General features: G+C 52.8%; 2 protein-coding genes across 7 annotated transcripts; one reads left to right on the top strand and one right to left on the bottom strand.

Moving 5' to 3' along the window:
- The first annotated feature begins 203 nt into the window (after nt 1–203).
- ACTMAP (actin maturation protease) lies at nt 204–10,873 on the top strand. 5 transcript variants are annotated; one of them, XM_054697187.1, is made up of 7 exons: nt 204–1,170; nt 2,607–2,675; nt 3,125–3,249; nt 3,519–3,648; nt 3,738–3,808; nt 9,979–10,079; nt 10,777–10,873. In XM_054697187.1, the coding sequence occupies exons 1-7, from the start codon at nt 860–862 to the stop codon at nt 10,795–10,797; spliced, it is 828 nt and encodes a 275-aa protein (XP_054553162.1). In that variant the 5' UTR covers nt 204–859; the 3' UTR covers nt 10,798–10,873. The 5 variants fall into 5 exon arrangements, with proteins under 5 accessions (XP_054553162.1, XP_054553161.1, XP_037372498.1 ...); XM_054697186.1 differs by lacking the exons at nt 9,979–10,079; nt 10,777–10,873 and adding an exon at nt 4,571–7,529 and having other exon boundaries at nt 204–419; nt 891–1,170; XM_037516601.2 differs by lacking the exons at nt 9,979–10,079; nt 10,777–10,873 and adding exons at nt 4,269–4,365; nt 4,571–4,652.
- Nucleotides 6,071–22,149, bottom strand: ITPKC (inositol-trisphosphate 3-kinase C). Of its 2 annotated transcripts, none has more exons than XM_037516599.2 (7): nt 20,914–22,147; nt 16,262–16,361; nt 13,636–13,849; nt 12,239–12,443; nt 10,207–10,308; nt 9,534–9,605; nt 6,071–7,759 (listed from the first exon to the last, which is right to left on the bottom strand). In XM_037516599.2, exons 1-7 carry the CDS (start codon nt 22,069–22,071, stop codon nt 7,556–7,558), a joined length of 2,055 nt encoding a protein of 684 aa, XP_037372496.1. In that variant the 5' UTR covers nt 22,072–22,147; the 3' UTR covers nt 6,071–7,555. The 2 variants fall into 2 exon arrangements, with proteins under 2 accessions (XP_037372496.1, XP_054553160.1); XM_054697185.1 differs by lacking the exon at nt 6,071–7,759 and adding an exon at nt 7,766–8,762 and having other exon boundaries at nt 20,914–22,149.
- Nucleotides 22,150–23,447: the final 1,298 nt, after the last annotated feature.

The following is a 23,447-nucleotide window of genomic DNA, read 5'->3' as shown; positions in this document are numbered from 1 at the left end:
TGCAAGCCCGCCCTCCTTCGGCGGCGCCGGGGCAACGGACCAATCAGGAAAGGCTTCGCCCCTCACGCGCGTCTTGCCAATCGGGACGCGACTCGCGCAGCCGTCCCTTGCGGAGGTGGTCCTTTGGAAGACCCGCCCCCCCACGACGGTAAGATCACGTGATCGATGAGGGGCGGGCCTTGTTGCCCTGCTATCACGTGACGGTAAAGGTTGGGTGCCGCCGCAGCCATTTTGCGGAATGGGAGGCGCGGTTTGCTGACTTCTGCGTCCCGGGGTGTCGCGGCGCCCATCGGCCTGAGATCTCTGCGCCTTCCCCAGCTCAGTCTTTTCCTGTGGCGCTCAGACTCCTGAACTTTCTCCGCAACTAGGCCACTTTCCCTGCGTGTTGTCCTTTTGACCTCCTAACCTCTGACTCAAAGGTCAGCTCAAAGGTTGCGAACTTCGGGCCTGGGATGTGAGGGCTGGACCAAGCCTGAATTTTACCCAGTGTTTAGCCCTGGGCTAAAGACGAAGCCATCTGAGGCTTCGTTTCCCAAATTGGCCCCTAAAATTCCATATGTGGCCCCGGATAATAAATTACTAATCTTTATACTTGAACCTGGTGATGCGATCTTATAGCACAAATCTGGTTCCGCATTGAAGAACCCCGTCTTGCTAACACTCGGATTCCTCCTTGAGTCAACTGCAATCCCGACCCCTGTGTCTATGTGTTAGCCCAGGTTCTTTCAGTCCTGATTACCCCCGTAATTTGGAACTCAGCTCTAAAACTTTCAAGATCTCCATCCCCCCAGACCAACTCATTTTGGAGAATCCTTCCCACTCTATTCGGTACCTTCCTGCCCATGCCCTAGATGCCAAAATGATTTCTCCTTGTTCCTCTCCTCCCCTAGAACCTACTCCAGAAACCCCTGCACCCCAGGGTCTCATGATTCCTCCTCCCGAACACCCAAATTTCCCAGACTTAGCTTTTCCAACCCCTCCCTCCAGTCTCCAGGCCCCTACTCCCCCACCACCCCCTCTGCCACCTCCTGCCCCTGTCCTAGGGGCTGCTCCCCCTCATGTCTTTGGCCTGGAGAAGAGTCGGCTCCTGAAGGAGGCCTTGGAGAAGGCTGGCCGAATCCCCAGTTGCAAAGAGGACGTGAAGAGGCTCCTGAAGCTACAGAAGGACCGGTAGGGTGTCCTGCCCAGGGTCTCACCTAACCACCTGTCCCTAGATCACTTCCACCATTTCCTCTTGAGGTCTCCCATTTCCTCATGGTCAAATAGCCCTACTGCTTAAATTCCCTACATAGATCCTTTCTGTGGCCTTGAACCTTCAGCAATGAAGGTCCTGTGCTCACTGGCACCTAATCCAGTGAGCCAGATCCCCCTTCTTTTAAGAAAGGGTGAAGCCAAAGTGAAATGAAGACATGTTCTTTTCAAGGACCTGCAAATATTTTAATGGGACTGGGGAAGTGGCAAAAATGGGGTTTGACATGTGGCCAGGAGCCAGATCACACAGGGTATGGGAAGCAAAGAACTTTCTCCTGAAGGCACTGGGGAGCTGCAGAAGCAGAGAGGGAGACTAGCTGCAGGGAGACTACCTGCAGGGAATGGAGGTGATTAGACAGGAGGAAGCCAGGGACCCAGGTGGGAGGGGGTGGGGTTAGACCTGCGCTGAAGCTGTGTGCTTAACAATTGCCTGACAGGGCAAGAGGTAGAAACGACTTGTCCAGATTCAGAAGAAACTTACAGCTTTCTAGACAAATATATAATCTGCTCTAAATGCCCCAACCAGAATCAAGGCAAATATAAGCTAAATAACAGCCCCCATCATTGCATGCCCAGCTTACGTCAGGCACTCTGTTCTGAGTGATTTTGAGTGTTGATTTATTGAATCTTAGCCACTCCTTGAGGTAAGAACTGAGATTATCCCATTATCCAGATGAGGAAACTGAAGCTCAGAGAGGTGTATCGGCTGGCACTGGGGTGCGAGCTCCACCCTCTTTCACCAGGGATCTCCCCCCCACATTGCCCTTCCTCTGACCTTGCCATTGCCCTACCCTTCCTGAGCCCTGGGGAGGGTAGGGATTTGGGTTACCAGAACTCTGAGCAGCCTTCCCAAGGGTAGGGCTGGGCAGGCCTGCAGGGACTCATTATCTAGATCATCTCTTGGGCCTTGAGCCTGTCTTCACCTGGTTTTCCTGCAGGCTAAGTTAAGGAATTTTCTTCCTGGTTAACAGCCTGAGAAAAACAGGCTTGGGGGGTAGGAGGGAGAATCCCAGTAGAGACACCCCTTCGAGAAATTTCCTCTAAGAAATAAATCTCTCTGGCTCTTGTGAGTTGCAAAGCTTTTACATATCTGTGCTTTGCCCCTTCTGTCAGGGAGCTGCAGACAGAAGGATGATTCACTCAGCAGATGAGGAAACTGAGGCTTGGGGAGGGGAGGTGCCTCAACAAGGGAGAAGGAGAAGTCAGTGACAGACACTGAGCCAGGAGAGACCTCAGGCCTCAGAGTGACCAGCCAGTGTTCCTCTCATTATCCCTCAAACCCTGCTCTCAGACCTTGAAGGGGGGACTCTAGGCCCCGTACCCTCCTTTGTTACCTCACTGTGGCTCCAATTCAGTTTCAGGAGTGACTTGCGGTGGATCCTCTTCTGTGCCGACCTGCCCTCCCTCATCCAAGAAGGCCCTCAGTATGTGCCTGACCCAGGAGCCCAGCCCTGCCTGCTGTGCTTTCTGAGCCTCTGTCCTTGCCAGAGTTTGTGAGGACCAGCATGGGAGGAGTGGGTTCACCTGTGTGGTCGTGGGAGGAGCTTAGATTGGGGTCCTGGTGCAGTCAACAGAGTTGAAAAGACTGTGCCAGTGAGAAAGTGTGAACCCAGGCCAGCGCCTCCAACTCCAAGTTGGCACCTCCTCCTGGAAGCCCAGGTGACCTCTCTTCCCACTCCCCCACTCCATTCCCTGCCTTGCAACCCAGACTCTGGCCTTTGGCTACCCTCCCTCCCATGAAGGGGAAGCAGGTCTCCCCACCAGGCCTGGGAGAGGGGGAGGAACTCCCCAGGGCATCCCACCTGTTCCCCATGCCAGGGTGCTTCTGGGAAAGACATGATTAGGAAGTAAGGGGCTGGCCCTCTTTCCTCAGATGCGGGCTTGTGGCGCTGTGCATGGCAGGCCCTCTCCTGTTGCCCCCCAATGGCGTCCCCCTGGAGAGAATCGTGCAGGTGGCGTTGGAGCAAGGCTACACGGCCCATGGGGAGATGTTCTCAGGTGAGTTGAGTGTTCGTCGCTGGGAGGAGGCTAGAGAGACTGCATGGGACACAGCTTTTCTCCAGCACCTTCCCCCCATGCAGCAGAACAGTGTTACCAGGAGGATTCTGGTACTCTGCCACCCCTGCTGTGTGGCCTTAGACAAACTGCTTTCCCTCTCTATGCCTCATGAGGTGATGGTTGTAGTGAGGGTTAGAGGCAGCGCCCCTGTGAGCTCGGGGCACCATGCAAACAGTGATCCCTCTCCGGTGTCTGCCATGTCCCTGCAGCAGCCAACATGGGCACGCTGGCCCAGGAGGTGCTGGGCTGCCATGCCGAGCTGCTCTGCGGCGGCCTGGGCAGTCCCAACAGAGACCGTGTCCTATGGCACCTGGTCGCCGGACATCCCCTGCTCATCCCGTATCCTAGACCCAAGAGGGGGCGGGGAGGGGTGGGGGAGGGTGAGTCCTAGGACCACACCATGGCTTTGGCCTTAACCTCAGCACCAGCTACGACGAGGACTTCAACCATGAGCCGTGTCAGAGGAGGGGCCACAAGGCCCACTGGGCAGTGTGTGCAGGTGGGTTCTGCCCCCCTCGCCCCTGAGCCCTTATCCGGCTCTCCCCGTCTCCCCTCCTCAGTGTCACTATGCCCTACACTCTGGAGGCAGGGACACCAGCTGGGCCCTCTCGCGCCCACACTGCACTCAGCAGGCCTGGCAGGCAGCAGGTGCTTTAGAATCTTCCCATCGGGGTTTCCACCAACAAGCTCGGGGCACAGACAATAGGACCAAACAGCCCAGGCTCCAGGCCCAGTCTGGCTACTTCCAGGTTCTGTGACTCTGGACCTTCATTTTCCTGTCTGAAAGTTGGGGTGACAGAACTACCCACCTCATTGGCCAACACACGCAGTACTCAGGAGGAGGGACTGGCATGCCTGGGTCCCTGGAAGTGTACCTGTGCTCAGCGTTGTCACGTCCCGCTGCCGGTGTGTCAGGTGGCCTGGATGGAGGTTCAGCTCTGCTCCCTGTGGCCTGGCAGGCCCCTCTTTTGGCAGGTGTCTCCTGGAGACCACCAAGCAAGGGTGTCTGCTCTGTTTAAAGCTTCCTCTCCACGTCCCCAAGCTGATGGGCTGCAGGTGGGCAGGATTTAAAATGGCCTGAAGCTGCAGCCAGACACCCTGGGCCACGGCCCAGCCAACAGCAGCCCCGGCCCCCGCTCATGTCTCTGTAAAATGGGGGTTGAGGCAGTGCCTGTCCTGAGGGTTGTGGGGGAGTAGTTAGCCCCAGCACCTATCAGAGTACAGCCCCTCCTCCACTCACTGCCACCCCCTCTACTCCCAGGGGTCCTGCTGGGTGTGCCAGATGTGCCAAGCCTTGGCTATGCTGAGGACCCTGAGCTCCCAGGCCTGTTCCACCCAGTGCCCAGCACAGCCCGCCAGCCACCATTGCTGCCAGAGGAGGGGTCCCTGGGAGCCACCTACCTCCTCTCCAAGCAGGGCATGAGCTGGCACTACCAGCTGTGGGACTACGACCAGGTCCGGGATAGCAACCTACAGCTGACAGACTTCTCGCCTTCCAGGGCTGCTGATGGCCGGGAGTATGTGGTGCCCGCCGGCGGGGTGAGGGCTGGCCTCTGCGGCCAGGTCCTGCTCCTCACACCACAGGCCCAGGCCATAGCCTGACTCTCACCATTTGAAAAGTGCTTTTCAGCAGCCTGCAGATTTGGCTGGATCGCAAAGGACCTCCAACCAGAGACTCTTCACAGAGGGCCCCCCACCCCAGCCCAGCCCGTCTCCACCAGGGCATCAGCTCTGTGCCGCCCACGTCCCTGTATTAAGCACCACTGTGTCAGGCTGGGGTTCTAGCAAGGAGACTGCCAGTAGTTCAGACCCCAAGTCGTGTCCATCATGGCCACCACCCTCTTCGAAACCACTGTGTTCTCTGGACATCTGCAAGAGCCCCCTCAGTGCAACCCTGCTGCCTGCCCGCCCCGCCCCCACCCCCGCAACTTCTGTTCACACGGGCAAACCACAAAGTTGTACACCCGAAACTTATGGGTCAAAATTTTTTTTGTATGGGGTTCTTTAAAAATGGAGAGAAGTCACATTCTACAATAGGAGCTATTGTCTGTCCAATTTAAGCAAATTAAAGACAATTTAGAAGACAAGCCTAGGTCTCACTACCCACCAGAGAAGCTTCCAGCAGCTGTCGCTGCTCTAAAATCAGGTCTGAACTCTTGGTCTCTTCCCCCACTTCACCACTCCTTACTCCCCCAGGATAGCCTTCCTCCTGCTTTCTGCCTGCCAGCCATCTGGCCTCCCAGGTCCCCCCTGGAGCCCTCTGCTGAGGAGAGTCCTAACTTTTCTTTTGGGGCATTATAACTTCCTGGAGATTCCCACAACCCCACACCGGGCGCCTCCCACACCTGTATTCTCTCCCTCAAAACAGAAAGTGAATGCACCTGAGAGGTGTGTGTCATGCCTTTCCACTTATTAACTCATCTGCCATATCTTGCATCTCTAAGGGAGGAACCAGATCCCATTTGACAGATGAAGAGACAGGCTGGGGACATGCAGTGACTAAGGTCACATGGTGGGCAAGTGACAGGGTCAGGATTCAAAATAGGCATTTAGTACCTACATGGTGGGGGGGGGTGCGTGTAGAGATGATTAGTGTCATGGACTACTGTTGTCTCCACTGACGGGAGGAGCAGCTGTGTCTGGGTTGTGGCTTTGTTCCCATTGTTCAAAAAGGGACTTATTTAAACAGACTTGTACAATGTAGTACTAATGAGAAGCGGATTGAGTCCCATTCTGGCCCTGACGCTCCACCGGCATCCCCCACCCCCGCCTGGACCCCTAGCCCAGCCCTGGCAATGTCTGGTGCACAATCCTGGAAGGCGCTAAGGGAGGGACTTGGAGTGGTGTTGGTCATTCATGTCCTCTGCACCGTCCAGCACAGAGTCAGGGACCAGAGCAGTAGCCTAGGATGAGGGAGGCAGCTGCCACAAGCCTGCATCTCTGCCCCAGACCCGTCATTATCCTGTCACCCCACCCAGCACTAGTGCTCAGGTGATGAGCTTTGAGCCTACACACCCCAGATGCAAAAGCAAAAACTCCATAAAGTTGACTTTGCTCTGTTTATTGGGGTGTGGTCACGGTGGAAGGCAGGCACTCTTGCTTCCTGTTCCCAGCATGCCCCTATCTGACCCCAACATAGACCTCACATAAATAAGTATAAAGATGGTCAGTAGAAAAGGACTCCTGGGGCCTGGAAGACAGCATTAGAGCTTCAACTTAGGGAAGAGTGAGGTGCCTGTCTCCAAGCCCACCCTGATGGGCCAGGAAGCCAGTTATGGGTACAGATGAAGATGGGGGTGTCGCCCACACCTCAGGGTGCTTAGGGTCTTTGGTTTGTACCTGGGCGAGCCCGGATTCACAGCCAGCAGCCCCCCTGTGCCTCTGACCTAAGCTGGTCGATTTTCACAGCACGGGTCGGGTGGGATGAGGGTGCTGCTGAGGAAGGCAGCCGATCCCCATGAGGACACCAGCTTCCTGGCCTTGGAAAGCCCTTCCTGCCACTAAAGTTAGCTGGGAAGAAAGAGATCAAAAAGTCCCAGGAGTAGGAGGCGGAAGGAGGAAGTTCCGAGGCTGCTGGCTGAGGGACGAGGTTGTCAGATCACAGCATTGCCTCGGATGCTCAGCTGTGGCTGTGGTTTTGGTCTGCAGGTCAGCAGAGTTTCCCCAGGTGCAGGGGGGACCGTGCAGGCCTCGGGGAGGGCAGGACAAAGGAGAGATGTATCCTGCCCAGCCCCAGGGCAGCACCAGCAGGCCACTCCAAGGTGTCACACCTTTCTCAGGGCCCATGTCCTTAGCACTCCAGAGACTCTCAGATGAAGAGATAGGGCAGAACCCTCCTAGGTGGACAAGACACTCCAGCTTGGTTCATGCAGGCTGTGCAGTCCTAGGCAGCAGAGGTGGACAGACCCAGTCACTGGCCTTGGGGGCAGTGACTAAAGTCATTCATACAGTGACAGGCAGCCTCTGAATTGTGACTTCAGGATGAGGTTAAGCTGTGGCCTCCAGGGGGCCATGCAGAATCCTTCCAGATGACCCGGTGACCCCTCTTCAGTCCTTACAACCCCTGTATCATGAAAGGGCCAGGTGCTACCTGGCCCCCAAGGCCCTTCAGATCTTCCACACTGGTCACACTTCTCCCACCTGAGAGGTCAGCTTCCCCCCACTAACCTCAGGCCCCAGCAAACTCGGGGCTTCCCCAGCCAGAAAGGCCCCACCTAATAAATAAGGCTATCGCCGGGCAAGAGGGTCAGCTATGGGCGAGCCCGTGCAGCAGACGGATCATGTTGTCCAGGCCCCAGAGGTAGCCGTCCTCGCGGTTGCCCTCAGCCCAGGGCAGCCGGTGGCTGAGCGTCTGGTGGCCAGGCAGGGCCACGGTCTTGCCAAAGTCGATCATCCAGACCTTGGCCAGGCCGGTGTGGTCGTGCACAAAGAGGAGGGAGCTGCCTACCACCTGCAGGGGGAGAGTAGCATGGTTAGGGAGTCAAGCAGGCCTTGGCCGAGACCTCCTCCCTGGGGGGCAGCTGAGCAGGATGCTTGACTGCAGAACTAGGGATCCAGGCTGCCTGCATTCCAACCAGGGCTCTGCTGCTTATTGGCTGTGTGGCCTTGGGCAGGTGACTTCACCTCTCTGGGCCTCTACTTCTTCTACACAAAGCAGGAATGATGGAGTAATAGCACCATTTACTTCAATAGGATGTTTGGATTAATCCACATAAGGCACTTAGAACAGCTGCTGGAACGTAACAAATGCACCATAAATAGAAACCAAATGTCAACTGTTCCCTCTTTTAAGCCTTAATGTCTGCGGTATCCTGAACAGGTCGAGAGAGCCTAGTAGGACTAATGAAATAGATAATCCCTCTCCGTGGAAAGAACAGTGGCTACTGAGCCCCAGCGGATTCCTGCTTGTGACCCCAGGCAAGAGGCTTCCTTTCTCCGGGCCTCAGTCTCCTCATCCGTGGAATAGGGGTGATGGTAACAGCCCTGAACTCCCGGGGTCTTTGGCACGCACTGCCAAGGCACAGTGCTCCTTCAGCAGACGCTGTGTTGTGTTTCGTTTTGTTTTTGAACTAGAGATAGTAGCTTCCTCCAGTCCAATTCCAGGAATGCGGGCCCCTTTTTCTAGCTGGCGTCAAACCCTACTGCTTCCAGAGAAACCAGATGACGGTGCAGGTGAGCAGGTGCCTGGCAGAAGAGGTGGCCACCGCCCTGCTCTGAACAGCTGTTGGCATATGGCAGGCTGCCCAGGGCTGCCATGTCTCCCCCATTTGCCTAGGGAAACTAGAAGTCCCGATGCTGGTATCGAGTCTTATGGTTGAAATGTTGGCAACTCGGTTTTTAGAATCTCCAGTCACCAGGCAGGTGAAACCAAGCACTAGGCCAGAGGACTGCGGGCCCCAGGCCTCCTCTGTGATTTGAAGGCCCCAAGGCAGTGGGTGTGATGACAGGGACAGCTGCACACACGAAGGGTTGACTATAGGCCGGACTGTCGCTCTGAATCCACATCACCTTTCCCATGCCCAGGAGCAGGTGCCACTCTCCCCCCATCCCACAGGAGAGAGGCCTGCAGAGCTGCCACCAGCCCCAGATTCCTACCCAGAGCTGTGCTCCTTAGAAGTGGGTGATGTCAGGAAAAAGTGGAGGGGGAAGAGCTTGGGGGGAGGAGGGAGAGGACACTGGCTGCCATAGGACTTTCTGGGACTTTCTGAGACAGCCTTAGAGAGAGGAACTTCCCAAGGAGAGTAGGCTATGGAAGGGGTTGCGGGTGGGGCAGTGAGGACATGCAGCTAAGATGAATTGCAAATAATTCTAAAGCAACTGTAAGAGCCCAGAGTTCCATGCTCTGAAGTGCACTCACTCACCAAGGGCACCTCTCCCACCTCAGCAGCCTTAGAAGGAAGGGACTTTGTCCCTTCTCTGACAGGCAGAAACCCAGGTGCCAGAGGGTAAGTCACAAGGTCACAGAGCAGCCAGCCCAGGGCCCAGGCCACCCAGCTCAAATGCTAACTAGCCCACCTCCCTAAAACCCTAAATAAGCAAACCCACAAAGGTGGGGCCTGTATTTTACAGCTTTGGCCTGTAAGTCTGTCAGTGCTTTCTCCTTAGTGCCATTGAGACAGTGTGTATGTGCGTGCGCACGCACACACACGCACACACACACGCACACGCACACACACACACACACACACACACCCCTTTGCTCTCAGGGTAGGTGGGGCTCGCACCTCGTGAGTCTTGAAGAAGGGGGAATTCTCCAGGGTGTCACGGAGTCCTTCCAGCCGGGCCACGTACTTTCTCTGAGGTGGGAGGGAGGTTCTTGGTTAGCACAGGGACCTGGTGGTTCCTCCCCACTCTGACCTCTGCCCTTGCCCAGATCTCTAAAGCTGTGTGCAGGAGGGAATAAGGGGAGGCACAGGGGAAAGAGCAGGGGGGAGGGGGAGCTGGATGCAGCAGGGTCAGGGTGTGCCAGACAAGGGTGTCTGCGGGAGATTACTTGAACACCCGTAATTCCTGGCAGCAATTCCCACCAGAGATGGACTGTTTGTTTCCCTTTAATCTCAGTTAGGCTCTGCGATTTGCTTTGGCCAACGCGCCATGGCAAAATAATGTGACCATTCAAGGGTGGCCATCAAGGGGCTTTGCCTTTTCACTTGTTCTCTTGGCCCCCAGCTTCCAGGGTGAGAACAAGCCCAGGCGAGCCGGCTGGGTCATGGAGACATGTGACCAACTCACAGAGCAAGACCATGAGCCAGCCCCAGCTGACCAGACATGTGAGCAATGCCAGCCTCCCCTATCAGCCAACCTCAGCCCAACGCAGAGGACCACACACCCACACGCTGCGCAATGTCAGCAGTGCTCTGAAGTTGCTACATTTGGGGCCGTGGGTGTCCTGCTCACCAGGATCTCATGGTTCCCGTCCACAAAGTCCTCCAACACCTTTGTCACCTGCTCCAGTTCCTGTGTCTTCTTAAAGTTGGTGTTGCAGGTTCCATCAGCTTTCTGCAGTTTAAAGGGGCAGGGGTTATGGCATGTCTTTTCCCACCCACCCCACGCCAAGGAGCCTTAGGCACCCCCAGAGCCACCTGCCTACCTCCACACCTGTTTGCTGTTCAGAGGAAGCCAGCCCATCTACCCAGCTCCAAGTTACCCTCCTGGGTAACAAATAGGTTCTTCCAAGCCTGACCTTGAACTCCTACCCTTCAAGTCTAGCCAAGTGGGCTTTGGAGGGGAATGGATCTGGTTTTTAATCATGACTCTGCTACTTCCTGGCTGGGCAATCTTAAGCAGGTCACTTCACCTGCCTGAGCCTGTTTCCTCATCTGGAAAATGGGAATTGTGATGGTATCTCCTTCCTAAAGCTGGCACAAGGACTAGAGGGGCCTGGGAGTGAGGATGCATGGCACAGTGCCTCGCATGTAGTAAGCATGCAATAAATGAGACTTACGTTATTTTTTTTGTTTCTGAGAGGAGTACAGAGAAGCCACGTGAGTCATCTGCCATGCTGTGCCTGGTGCCATGTGGGCAGTACGAGCACGAAGGTAACGAACAGTCAGAGGAGGGAGACAGATACAAATAATGAAGGGTATCAGGAGCTTTTGGGAGAGGACCCCACGATAATAGGATGGAAATCAAGGAGGGCTTTCTGGAAGAAGCAAAATTTGAAGAGTCAGGAAAATGACTGGGAGTCAATGAGGGGGACCAGTAGGAGAAAAGCAGTCCCAGCAGAGGGAACAGCATGTGCAGAGGCCCTGTGGCAGAAAAGGGCGGGGCCCTTTCAAGGAGATGAAGGTAGACAAGGAGAGCAGGGTGAGAGGAGAGGCTAGATCCTGGAGGGCCCTCTAGGCCAGGGGACTTTTCTTGAGGGTACTAGGGAACCATGGAAGGATTTTGAACAGGAGAATGACAGATTTGTAACTCAGATGAGGCTGAGGACACAGGCACGCTCAGATGCTGCTGGTGGGGTACACAATCATACACCCCTATGTCAGGAGTGAGGCAATCTCTAGCAAAATTCCCAGTGCATTTAATTTAACCTTTGACCGACAGTCCTGCTACTGGGAATCTAGTCTACAGCTAAACCTTCCTATTCATAAAATGTCTTATGTACAAAATGATTTTGTTTGTAATGCCAAGAAATGGGACACCCGGGTGGCCATCTGTAGGGCACCGTGGTATATCCACAAAGAAATATTATACACCTGGATAGGGACGGAGGGAGAGAGGGGCTCTAAGAAATAATACATGAATACCCTGTTAATTGAAAAAGCAAAATATCAATGATTATGCATACTATGCTACCTTTGTGTAAGAGAGGAAGGAAAACTTAAGATGTGCAATTGCATTTGACTGTATTTGAGGAAGAAATAAGAAACTAGTAAAGTGGTTCCCCATGAACAGGTGGGTGTGAAGGGACGAAATGGGAAGGACAGCAGGGTTGGGAGAGGGAATTTTTTCCCCTATTACACCCTTTTGTGATCATATTTGGCTCCTGAACTGTGTGAATACCTATTCAAACAGCTTTGACTTAGAAGAAAAAAGAAGCAAATGGAAAATCTTTCTTCCATAAGGGGGAGAAGATCCCTGCAGCTGCTGGAGGGTGCCCAAGAAGGGTGAGCCCAGGACACTGAGCCCAGGGAGGCTGGCGCAGAAGATGGGACCAGAAGAGGATGGGGCCTAGATCGGGGGAGGAGATGGACTAGAGAGACACTCAGGCCACCAGATAAACAAAACTTGGTCTCCTCTGGATGTGGGGGCGAGAGAGAAGGGGACCTTCCCTGACCCTGTCCTGTGGTCCTCTGTGGCCTTCAGGTCTCTGAGCACACCTGCTTCTTTCTAGCTTTCCCAGACCCCACGTTCCCTGGGAGCCCTTGCTCAGAACCGGCTCCCAATGCTCTGGAGCCAGCGCCAGGCCAGCAGCCCCTGGCCTCACCTTGATGCCTTCGATCCGGAAGCCCAGGGTGGAAGTCGAGCTCATGGTCTCTCTCCACTGCATGTAGCGGGGCTTGGTGACCGCACCCTGGGCATGCTCCTCGGGGGTGGGGGCCCCCGGGTCCACAGCTACCATCTTCTCATACATGTCTTTCCGGGGCCGGGGCCGTTCTCGTGCCTTCACCAGCTCCTCTTCCAGGTAGGTCCTGGGACCCAGAGAGCACAACAAAGGAAATTATGAAGGATAAAACTGACTTATCCTCCCTGATATTAAGGCAGACATAAAGCCACAGTGTGGCAAAGAATAAGCAAAGTGACTGAGAGCCCAGAACAGAGTCCACAGACAGACACTCGTATGTACATTGACTCAACATGGGACAAAGAAGGCCCGTGGTTCAGTGAGGGAAAGGGAAGTCTTTTCAACACATGGGGCCAGGTCAATAGGAATATCCTTCTGGAAAAAAATGAACTTTGATCCCTAGTTCACACCACAGATAAAAAAATAATTACAGGTGGATCACAGCTGTAAATATGAAAATTAAAACAATGTAGCTCATGGAAAGATCTTCATGACCTCAAAATAGGCAAAGATTTCTTAAACACAAAACAACTCACTGTGGTGAAAAAAAAAAGTCCAACTGGACAAAGTTCAAAGTACTTCTGTTTATCAAAGGACATTATTAAGACCATGAAATGGGAGTTGTGGGGCCTGTGTGTGTGTGTGTGTGTGTGTTAATGTGTGTATCTCCAACAAAGGAGTTGTACCTAGAATATGTAAAGAAATACCAGTCAAAAAGAAAAAGACAGGGCCCTCCCTGGTGGCACAAGGGGTTAAGATGTAGCACTATGAAGCTATCTGCAGCCACTGCAGCACAAGTTCGATCCCCAGCCAGGGAGGTGACCCACATAGCACAGTAGATCTCTCCTGTCTCACCTGCTGCTCCCCTCAGCAGTGTATTTCAATAGATCTACCTGTTCTATTCCCCATTCTGTCTCTGGTGAATCCTCCCTCACACACACACCCCTGCCCCCCGCATCTCTGGCCTGCACCCCAGCTCTTGCATGCATAAATCTTAAAAAAAAAAACAACCCAATAGAAAAGTGGGCAAAATTTCTACACTTTTTGAAAGATGATTTCCATATGGCCAAGCCACATAGAACATGCTCAATTTCTTTGGTCATCAGAGGAACATAAATTAAAATCATGATGAGACATGCACTATAGTAAAAATAGTAACAGGCAAGAGCAAGTGCTGATGAGAATACAGAACACAGGGAATCCACACACCCCAGTGGGAAAACCCGCTGGCATGACTACATTGGAGACTGACTAGACACTATCATCCAGAATGCCCACCCTCATGTCTCTACTCCTGCCCCATGGCTGCCTGACCCTACCTGCTGCCCATCTTGCAATCCATGATAGAGGGGCCCTCGAAGTCTGCCAGGAGATCTTCCATCTGGTTGAAGGCCTGGCCATCCCGCTGCACCACGCCATAGTAGGTTGGCACAAAAGGTCGCAGAATGTCATTCATTAGCTGCTCCAGACTGCGTTGCTCACACTGACAGAAGCGCTTTAGAATCCGACCATCCTCTCCTGCCTGGAAGTTCCCTATGGGCAGCAGAATCAATGAGAGGGGCAGAGATATCAGAGAGAGAATCCTCCCTCTCCCTGTATGCAGCAGATGCCGGCCACCATCATCTCCCTGACCCTCTACACATGATGCTTTCACTCCCTTCCTGCGACTCTTGAAATTTGGCTGGGGTACTGGGGCAAGGGCCTTCTGTTTAAAGTTATATTCACAGTCGATTGGGTCCTCATTTGTTTTGAAACTTTGGATTGTGAGCTCACAATCAGTGGTGGGAATTTTGTGAGATCTGAGAGGAGAGCAAGATGCTCCACAGCAGATTTGCATTTGCTTCTGCCTCGAGTCCCAGAGTGCTAATAATAACCCCAGGAGTGTACTTAAGTTAATTTACAGATCTGGCATTTCCTGGACCATGTAGTTAGTATACATTAAAATCACAAATTCTTATTGAGGCAAATTGTATTTTCAGATTATAGTGTCCAAAGATGGCTGCACCAATAGCTCACATTCCACATGTTCTTCAAGAATTTCGCCAATCCCCATCAAGAAGTGAAATCTTGAATTCATTTTTCTCCCATGAATCTGGAAAAAGCTTATGGCCTAAGTGACACTCTGTGACTTCAGTTTGAGTCATAAAAGGAGATGCACTTTCCACTTTGTTGACAGAGACCCTTGCATTTACGGTCCTGAGTTGTCACATAAGAAATCTAACTACTGTGAAGCCACCATACTATGAGGAAGCCCAAGCAGTTACAGGGAAAACATACAGCAGTATCCCACACTTTTCAAAAAGTTCATAATAGACCACTTCGCGCTTTTCATAAGACCTACATTAGTATCTGTTTACAATCAAAGGCAAAAATGTATTCTGCATTTGTTTTGCAGCAGCCATTATAAAGGCAGCGCAAACCCTCAGCAGCAAGAGGGACCCCACTAAACTCCTTCCCCACACTGCTGTGTATTTATCATAACATTCTTGCTTTTACTATGTGTAATTTTAAATTTTATGTGGTTTTCGGTATGATTTAATAGGTTAGTAAGTTAGTTTTTGTGTGTGGGAACACTCAAGAATTTGCCCAACTTAATGACAAGGGCCTACCTGGCGGCCTAGGGGTGAAGTCTCAGTGCTATAACCACTACAGCCTGAGTTAGATCCCCCATCAGGGAGATGACCCACATGGCACAGCAGACCTCTCCTGTCTCACCCGCTGCTCCCCTCAGCAATGTATTTCAGATCTGGCTATTCTGCTCCCCACTCTGTCTCTAGTGAATCCTCTCAGCCCCTGCACCTCTGGCCTCACTCCCCCACCAAAAAAAAGTCAATGATAATTGCTTCTTTGCTTTACAGCATTTTGAAAGGTTTTATAGGAATGCTGCCTTTTCAGACAGTGGGGAAAACCTGGCTGGGCTTTCCAGGCAGCAGTCCCAGCTGAGCCCCAGTCAATGAGCAGCATCAATCACCATGTGAGTCAATGATTCTCCAAAACTTTCTCTGAAAGCTCCCAGACCTTGAGCTGTCATCGCTGAGTTTCCAGATATGAAGCAGCAACAGGTCATCCCTGCCAGGACCTATGTGAATTCTGACTCAAAACCCATGAGTATGAGTATAATCAAAGGGTTGTTTTACTCCACTATTTGTTTGTTTTTTCTGAAATCACTAAATTTTTAGTTTTCTGGTGTTTGATTTTTTTTTTTTTTAACACTGAGCAATATTAACTAGAACACATAGAGATGGCAGACCTTTGTTTACAGTTTTAGGGGGGCCTTGTCTTTTCCCTGACTCAGATCTAAGGATAAACTGGCAGATAAGTTCCCGTCTTGCTGCAGGCAGTTTTTCTAACCTCCCCACTGCCTGTTTTTGTAAATAAAGTTTTATGAAAGACAGACATGTTCTTATGTTTATGGCTGCCTTCTTGTGGCAACAGCAAAGTTGCAACAGAGACGCTAGGCCCACAAATCCTAAGAGAGTTATCATCTAGCCCTTCACACACACAAAAAATGTTACATAATAGGCACTACACTGTCATGTGCGAGAGACACTCTGCTAAGTCCTGGGGGAAAAACATCCTAGCTGTTGCTTATTGAGGACCTACTACGCTCTGGCTCTGGACAGGGGAAGAGGACAGGAATAATGATTTCCAAACACAGATGAGAAAGTGGAGGCCCAGGGAGGGAAAGTGACTTTCCCAGGGTCACCTACTCATAAAGGGTAGAGCTAGCCCTGGAGCCCAGGATCACCTATCCCCAGGAGTGGCTTTCTCCCCAAACATCAGGATCATAAGGAATAGCCCTGATGTATGAATTGCCCAGCAGAGGCATAAACACTTCCCAGAAAGCCCCATGAGGTGAAGCCTATCCTGGAGTCCATTTTACAGATGGGGAAACTAAACTACACAGAGCAGCCCCGCCCAGCCCTACAAGTCCCTTGCTCTTACCGGCATGTCCAGAGAGCTGGACCCAAGGGTAGTGTTTGCGGAAGGAGACCACAAAGGGTGAGTACTTCAGAACTGTCTTCAGTTTCTTCCATGATTTGTTCTGTGAGGACAAAGCAGGATGCGGTCAGGATTGAGGGCAGGAGGGAGGGGAATGAGGGTACTGCCATGAGAGGGAACCAAGGAGGATGTGGGGCTCTCCAGGACCAGGGAGTTTCCTGGGGTGATTGACCTCTTGTTGGAATGAGCAAAGTCCAAGTACTTCAGCAATTACAAGATCCCCACAAAGGCCTCAGCTAAGGTGGGAAGAGTCTCTTGTCCATTTCTCTTCGTCTCCTTCATCACTTTCTTGCCTGTATCTCTCTGTCCTTCTCAAATGAGTAAGACTAGGTCAGGTTTGGTGGTAGTAACAAGTAACCCCAAATCTCCCTTCAATCCCTAACCTACACACACACCCCAAGAGCTTGAAAGCCTCATCTCTGTCCCTAAACCAAGCCAGACCTCCCAGAGAAAATGGCAGAGGCAGGAGTTGATGGGTGGAGCTGAACCGGACAGAAACAAAGACAGAAGACAAAGCACTGACACAAACAGAGACCAAGGCAATGACAGAGAACCCCGCAGTCATGAGAGCTGCTCACCTAACAGTCCCAATGCTTCCCCCTTCCAGGAACGTCCCAACCTCTTGAACTTGGGTTACTGACTTGCTCTGCCAATGAAATATGAGAGAAGGATCCCTTTTGGGTGAAACCCTTAAAACCTGAGCCTGACTCCCCATGTGGGAGGGTGTGTGTGTGTGTGTTTGTTTGTATTAAGAATTATAATTAAGTGGGCCTCCCTGGTGGCACAAGGGGTTAAGCACCGCACTACTCAGCAATCCACAGCCTCTGCAGCATGAGTTCGATTCCAAGCCTGCCAGGGAGCAACCCAGATGGCGCAGCAGACCTCTCCTGTCTCGCCTGCTGCTCCCCTCAGCAGTGTATTTCAGTCAGTCTGTCTGTTCTGTTCCCCACTCTGTCTCTGGTGAATCCTGTCACCCCCCGCATCTCTGGCCTGTACGCCAGCTCTTGCATGCATAAATAAATAAATCTTTTTTTAAAAAAGAATTATAATTAAGTAGAAAACATATTAAGTGAAATTAAGTGAAAAGAGAAATGGAAGCTTCCTCAGTCTAGGCCTTGAGTTTGGACAGCATGGAGTAGAGACCTTCATCCAACACTGACACAAGGTCAACATGAAGAATGAACAGAACAAGTCTTTGTTGTTCCAAGTCTCCAAGTATGGGGGTTGTGTTACTACAGCAAATCCTGACCTATACTGACTAATAAAGACAGACACAGAGTTACTAAAGGAGAAAGACCCACAGGGAGACACAGATATAAACTAAAGGCAGAGAAAGGAAAAAATAGTCCAGAAAGACCGGAGTGGGTAGGTAGGAAATCGGGGGATGGGGGACAGAACCCAACAGAAAAACAGAAGCAAAGAGAAAACAAGGATTTCATTGTATCATGTTGACTCAACCAAGTGCTTCTTGAGACCTGGTTAGTGTCCAATTTACGTGCCCCCACACATGCACATACACTTGAATACATGAATACATTCTCTGCTCCAAGTATACACAGGCTCTGAGCAAGTACAGGTCATCTCCCAAGAAGGAAGCTGTGTGTCTCAGGCCCGCTGCCTATCCCTAGCCCCAGGATCAAGGTCACGTTCTCTCCTACCCTAGCTATCTGGCAAACATCTAACAGACAGTGAGAAGGTCAAGCAGAGTCAGGGTGGGGGACGACCAGATTCAAAAAGGCCTATTCCCTCCCTGATCCAGCTGTCAGCATGGGGTGGAGGTGATTAATAAAGGTTCCTGTTTACTAAGCACCTGGAACATTCCAGGCACAATAACAAAGACTCAGTGTGCCATAAACTACTTAATTCTAAAAACATAGCCCCAGGAGAATTATTGACTGTGTCACGAGGAGGAAAACAGGCTCAGAGGGGTGAAGCCACTTGCCTAAATCACACAGCACATTGCTGGGGTTCCATCTCTGGTCTGACCCCACTGCCCTGGGCTTATCTGCTACAGCCTTGCTGGATACAAACAAATGAGGGCAGGGACTGTGGGTGTCATGATTATGACCATGTCCCTTGCACCTGGTCTGACTATTAAATAGATGCTCAAAAAAATGTTGCTTAGCTCTGAAGAGGCTAGTTGAAATTGATCTTTTTTAAATCATAAGCAGATTTTGTATCTTCTCTCTTTTTTCTTAGATCTGGGCTTCTTAGATCTTTAATCTGGGCTTTTCAAATGGCTTCATGGTGGTCTCAACGCACCCATGACGCCTCCCGCAGGAAGCCCTCTCTGAATCCCCCAGCCTGGCCAGTCACTTCCTCGGATTCCCACAATCATCTGGGCTTCCTTCCATCAACCCTGAGGGCCTCTGAGTTGTCTCTGCCTGGGGATGGGCCTATCCCCTCCACTGGCCTGGGAGCTCATGAGGTCAGCACCTTGTTCCCTGCCATGCCCCCATCAAAGTCAACTTGGGTTGGACACAGGGACTTGAGGTCCAGGGACTGTCTGCTGTCTGATCAGGAAGACAGGATGGAGATGAGAGGGAGAGCAGAGAGGGCAGGAAGAAAGGAGCCAAGTATCTTACAAGCCCCAGCTGAAGTCAGATGGAAGGCAAAGCGAGAAGGAAGCCAGGGCACCCTGGGCAGTGGCAAAAGCTATGTGTGGAGGCAGCTGTGGTAGCAGCACAGTGGAGGCGGCACCCTCCACAGTGGAGGCGGCTGGGTGTTGGAGAACAGTGTGTACAGGCTTCTCTGCACAGAGCAGGTCAGCAGGGGAGATGGGAGGCTGAACATGGGAGGGTGCCTGAAGACAGGAAGCTCTGAACCTAGGAATGGCCTCCTGATCACTATCAGGCAGACCCTGGGGAGCTATGGAAGGCACTGGAGCAGGAAAAGTGTCTGGTCAGAGCTGGGTCATGGGGGCAGTTCTGGAAGGAGAAGAGAAAAACATAGACAGGGAGTCCTGGGAGGAAAGCAAGCTAGAGTTGGATGCACACCCCAGAGGTTAAATTGACTGGGTTTTGAACTCAGTTGGAACTGAGTTCGAATCCTGATGCTCCCCAGACCTGGACAGCCCTAAGCAAGTGACCTCACCCCTTTATGCCTCAGTGTCCTCATCTGTCAAACGGAGATAATAACAATCCCAATCTCCCAGTGCTGTTATAAAGATTTCAAGAATCCTTTCTGGGTTCATTCTCCACAAAAATGAATGGGATGAAAGGGTGCTCAAGGTTCATGACCCCCAAAGGCAGCCAAAGCCACAGAGAAAGTTCATAGAAAAGTGTTTGGTATTCAGCAAGGGTGTGAATCTCGGCTCAGTGTCTTCCAAGGTGTGTAACCTTGGACTAGTGTCTTGACCCTTCTGTGCCTCCGTGTTCTCACAGAGAAATGGGAACACTACTAGTATCTACTGCATAGGACTGTTGTGAAGATGAAATGAGTTCATATCAGCAAGGAGCTTAGCACACACTGGTCATGAGTGTGTACTAGCTGCCATTATTACTACTATTGCTATTATTATTTTTATTATTTCCATCCACTTGGCAGCTCAGCTGTTCTGTGATGCCCAGGAGGTAAGAAGACAGCAGAGGAATCAGCAGCAATAGAAAGTGCCAGGGGTCAGCTCCTTGACTCAGGCACAGGCAAGTTGAGGCTGGTCTGTATCACATCTGTGGCCACATGTATGAACATGTTCCTAAGGGAGGCAGGTGGAGGTGGGGGGGTGTTCAAGGCAGACTCCCAGCCAGGGGCCCTAGGACAATGGGAGACCCAGCAAACAGACCCACCCATGTGAGGTTCCCCTGTTTCACACCTGCCTCCAAGATGATCTTCCCTCCCTGAACCTGCCCAGCCGGCCTCCTGATTCACCAGGGGAGAACCGCACCCAAGCTGAGGGTGAGGGTGGAAGCTATAAACAAAAGTATGCAGGCCACCCTCCCCTCCTTGCCCCCCCCGCCCCCCCCCTCGCACCTGCCATGAGCTGGGGAACAACAGAGAGACAGGAGAGTCTCTAGCTAGGCTGGAGGCAGGGGTGGGGGTGGGGGTGGTCTCTTGGTGTTTTGGGTTCACGAAACTTTTTGGAAATCTAATAAAACTGGTGGACTCACTCCCTATAAAGTGAATGTGGTGGTGGAGGTTCATGACCCCTGAAGGCAGTCACAGGCCCCAGACTAAGAAATCTGGTATAGAAAGTGCACATTTCTGCCCTACTATACCAGTGTGCTTTGGATTTTGGGGTCACAGACTTTCCCGAGGATCTGACAGAAGACATAGACTCTCGCTGCAAAAAATGTGTGTGTACACACACAGACTCACACGATCACACAATTTCAAGGGTTCCTGGGCACCACCCAGACATCAAGTACTGGCTAGTTTATACCTCAGGACTGGAGGCAGTGGATCAGGAGGAGAGGAGAATTAGGAGAAGTGTACTTAGGGTGGGTTAATAACCCACCTGCCAGAGGGAGAAGGTTGGTGAATAGAAGAAGTGGCTGGAGATGAAATTGCTGGGGGTGCTAGATAACTTCTCAAAGTAAAGGCAGAGGGATTCGGCATCTGGGGGGATATGGCTCAAAAGCAGGATGGGTCCCACTCACCCCAGACCTGTCCTCGGGGTCGCTGGCACCTCCGCCCCCGGCCACCACGTCATCCTCAGACTCGTCGAAAGAGGAGGCAGAGGAGAAGCCGCCACTGCCCCCATCAACCCTGGAATGGGGTACCACTGGCTGAGCCTCAGGCTCAGGGGTTTCAGGAGTGATGATGAGACGGGGCACAGGGGTCAGGGAGCTACTCTGCAGATGAGAGTACAGGTGAGTCACCGCCTCCCCAGGTTCTGGTTCCACTAATGGGCCATCTTGGTTAGGCTCCCCCAAAACGCAGTCTGTCCCAAGCTCCGTCTGGGGTCCATGAATATCTGGTGTCTGGGAACCATCATCGCCAGGCTGTGTCCAAGAATCATCAGAATCTTCTTGTGTTGGGAAACCATCAGCATCAGGCTGTGTCCAGGAGCCATCAGAATCTTGTGTAGTGAAACCATCAGCATCAGGCTGTTTCCAGGCAGTTTCCAAATCCTGTTGTGTCCTGGAGCCATCAGTGCACAGTTCTTCCCAGGAGCCATCGGCGCTTGGCTCTGTTGAGGGACAGGACTCCTCGGGCTGGGTCCGCAGGCTGGACCTGTTCTGGTGGGTCCAGAGGTTATCAGCCCAGGGCTCGCCCGCCTCTGGCTGGGTCTGTGACCCACGTATTTCTAGTCCTGTACAGGGCCCGTCCAGCCCGGGCTGTATCCGGAGACTGTCCGTCTCTGACTGAGCCTGGAGGTCGGACCTGTGGGGATCAGTCCCAAAGCCATCTGTCTCAGCCTCCGTGCAGGGCCCGGCTGCCTCCAGCTCGGGGCAGCGGCCGCTCTCCTCTGGACGTGCCGGGAGGCTGGACCTGCCTGGCTCCGTCTCCCCGCTGGGCCGCTCCGCCTCTGTCCCGAGGCCAGCTGCTTCAGGCTCAGCCTGTCCGTCTGTCCGCGGCTCAGGCCCGGGGCCGGTCCCCTCCGGCTCGGAGGGGAGGCTGGGCTCCTCGGTCCCGGCGCCGGGCCCGCCCCCCTCGGCCGGCCCCGCCGGGCCCCCGGCGCCGGGCCCAGGTCGCTGTTGCCCAGGTTGCCGCCGCCGCCCCCCTCGCGGTGCCTCCAGTCCCATGAGGGCCGCCTCGGGCAGCTCCCCGTCCTCCGCCTCGCTCAAGCTCCCCCGGCACGGGCAGCGCCTCATGCCCGCTCCCGAGGTTAGGGCTTCGGCCGACCCAGCCCCTCCTGCCCCTTTAAATCCTGCGAGGGGTGTGGCTGGGGAGCCCCGGGAGTTCCGGCCGCGGAGCGCCGGCCCGCCTGGCCACGCAGGGGTTAACCGATACTCCCTCCTCCCGGGAAAGCCCCGAAGCCCCGCCCCGCCGGACGTGACGTAAGAAGGCGGACCTAGACCGGCCCGCCCACCTACTGGGGAGGGGGTGGACGCCCAGCGCCTGGAGCGCGCGGGCACTGGGTTTGGGACGCTGGGGACCTTGTCGCCATCCAGTGGGTTCCGCTCCTTAGACCCTCGCTACCAACACAGCCTCCTTACGCCCCCCAGTGACCACTTCAGCCTCCCTGAAATCCCTGGTGATGAGACGAGCAGCGCGCCCACTACTCTGGCGGGATCGGAGCGCACTTTTAAAGACTTGGAAAGAGCGCAGACTTGGGTTCATGGGTTCGAGACCCGTCTCTGTCACCTCCTATGGGTTACCTTGAGCGAGTAACTTAAGTTCCCGTCCTCCTACACCAGCTCCAGGCTCAGTTTTCTCATCTATAAAGTGAGTGTACATAATACGATTTTATTGTTTCAGAAAAATGCGTGTCCAGTGCCACCAGACCCAAGCAGTTTTATAGAGAAATTAAGACCCAGGATTTGTTGAAAGGCCAATGTGAGGTCAGATGTGGGACAAACCCAGGACCTTACCCTTTGGTTTCCAATTCTGCTACAGTGCACTTCTGGGATGATCTCTCCCACCAGCCAACTTGTCATCACTAAGCTTGAGTTTCCTCATCTGTAAAAAGGGTTGCTATGGGGACTTTTATTTATTTACCACAGCATTGGCATGTGTGCACTTGCTTTGCACAGGGGTCAATGTTATATTGACTCCTTCATAACCTAAATCTTGTGAGCTAGGATAATCATCAGCCCCATTGGGCAGTCAAGAGAGTGGAGGCACAAAAGGCAAAGCAGCCAGTCCAAGAGCACATATTTAAGTTTCTCAGGCCTATCCAATCCAAAGTCTGAATGTTTGCCCTCTACTGGGTGATAACTTGCTTGTGAGGCTGGGAGTGTTGAATGAAAAGCCAGAAATAAGAGTATTTTCACTAAGTCAGCTCACGTTCTTCTCTGCTCAGAGCCATCCATGGTTCTCATCCCATTCAACACAAAGCCTGTCTTCACTGTGACTCACCATACCCTATGTGATCTGGCTCTGCCAACCTCCCAGATGTTATGTCCTCCCACTTTTCCCCTCACTCTCTGCCCGTTGGCTTCTTTGCTTATTTCTCTGAGAAATAACATCTGTCTTCACAGATGGAGACACTGAGACTCAGAGGCCTGCTGGTCACTGGCCTTTGTAC

The sequence above is a fragment of the Talpa occidentalis genome, unplaced genomic scaffold (genome assembly GCF_014898055.3).
Source record: "Talpa occidentalis isolate TD23 unplaced genomic scaffold, MPIMG_talOcc4v2.1 talOcc4.17, whole genome shotgun sequence".
NCBI lineage: Eukaryota > Metazoa > Chordata > Mammalia > Eulipotyphla > Talpidae > Talpa > Talpa occidentalis.
The sequence above is the reverse complement of the archived record's forward strand: the minus strand, read 5'-3'. Positions and strand labels throughout refer to the sequence as shown.

Bases quoted from the DNA above. Each gene is read 5' to 3' on its own strand.
- ACTMAP (XM_037516600.2), top strand. From the start codon at position 860: ATGATTTCTCCTTGTTCCTCTCCTCCCCTAGAACCTACTCCAGAAACC. The intron at 1,171-2,606 runs GTAGGGTGTCCT...GCTCCAATTCAG, and splicing joins CTGAAGCTACAGAAGGACCG to TTTCAGGAGTGACTTGCGGT. The intron at 3,809-4,570 runs GTGGGTTCTGCC...CTCTACTCCCAG, and splicing joins CCACTGGGCAGTGTGTGCAG to GGGTCCTGCTGGGTGTGCCA.
- ITPKC (XM_054697185.1), bottom strand. From the start codon at position 22,071: ATGAGGCGCTGCCCGTGCCGGGGGAGCTTGAGCGAGGCGGAGGACGGG. The intron at 12,444-13,635 runs GTAGGGTCAGGC...TCTGGGTCCCAG, and splicing joins GATTGCAAGATGGGCAGCAG to GACCTACCTGGAAGAGGAGC. The intron at 10,309-12,238 runs GTGAGGCCAGGG...TTTAAACTGCAG, and splicing joins TCCGGATCGAAGGCATCAAG to AAAGCTGATGGAACCTGCAA.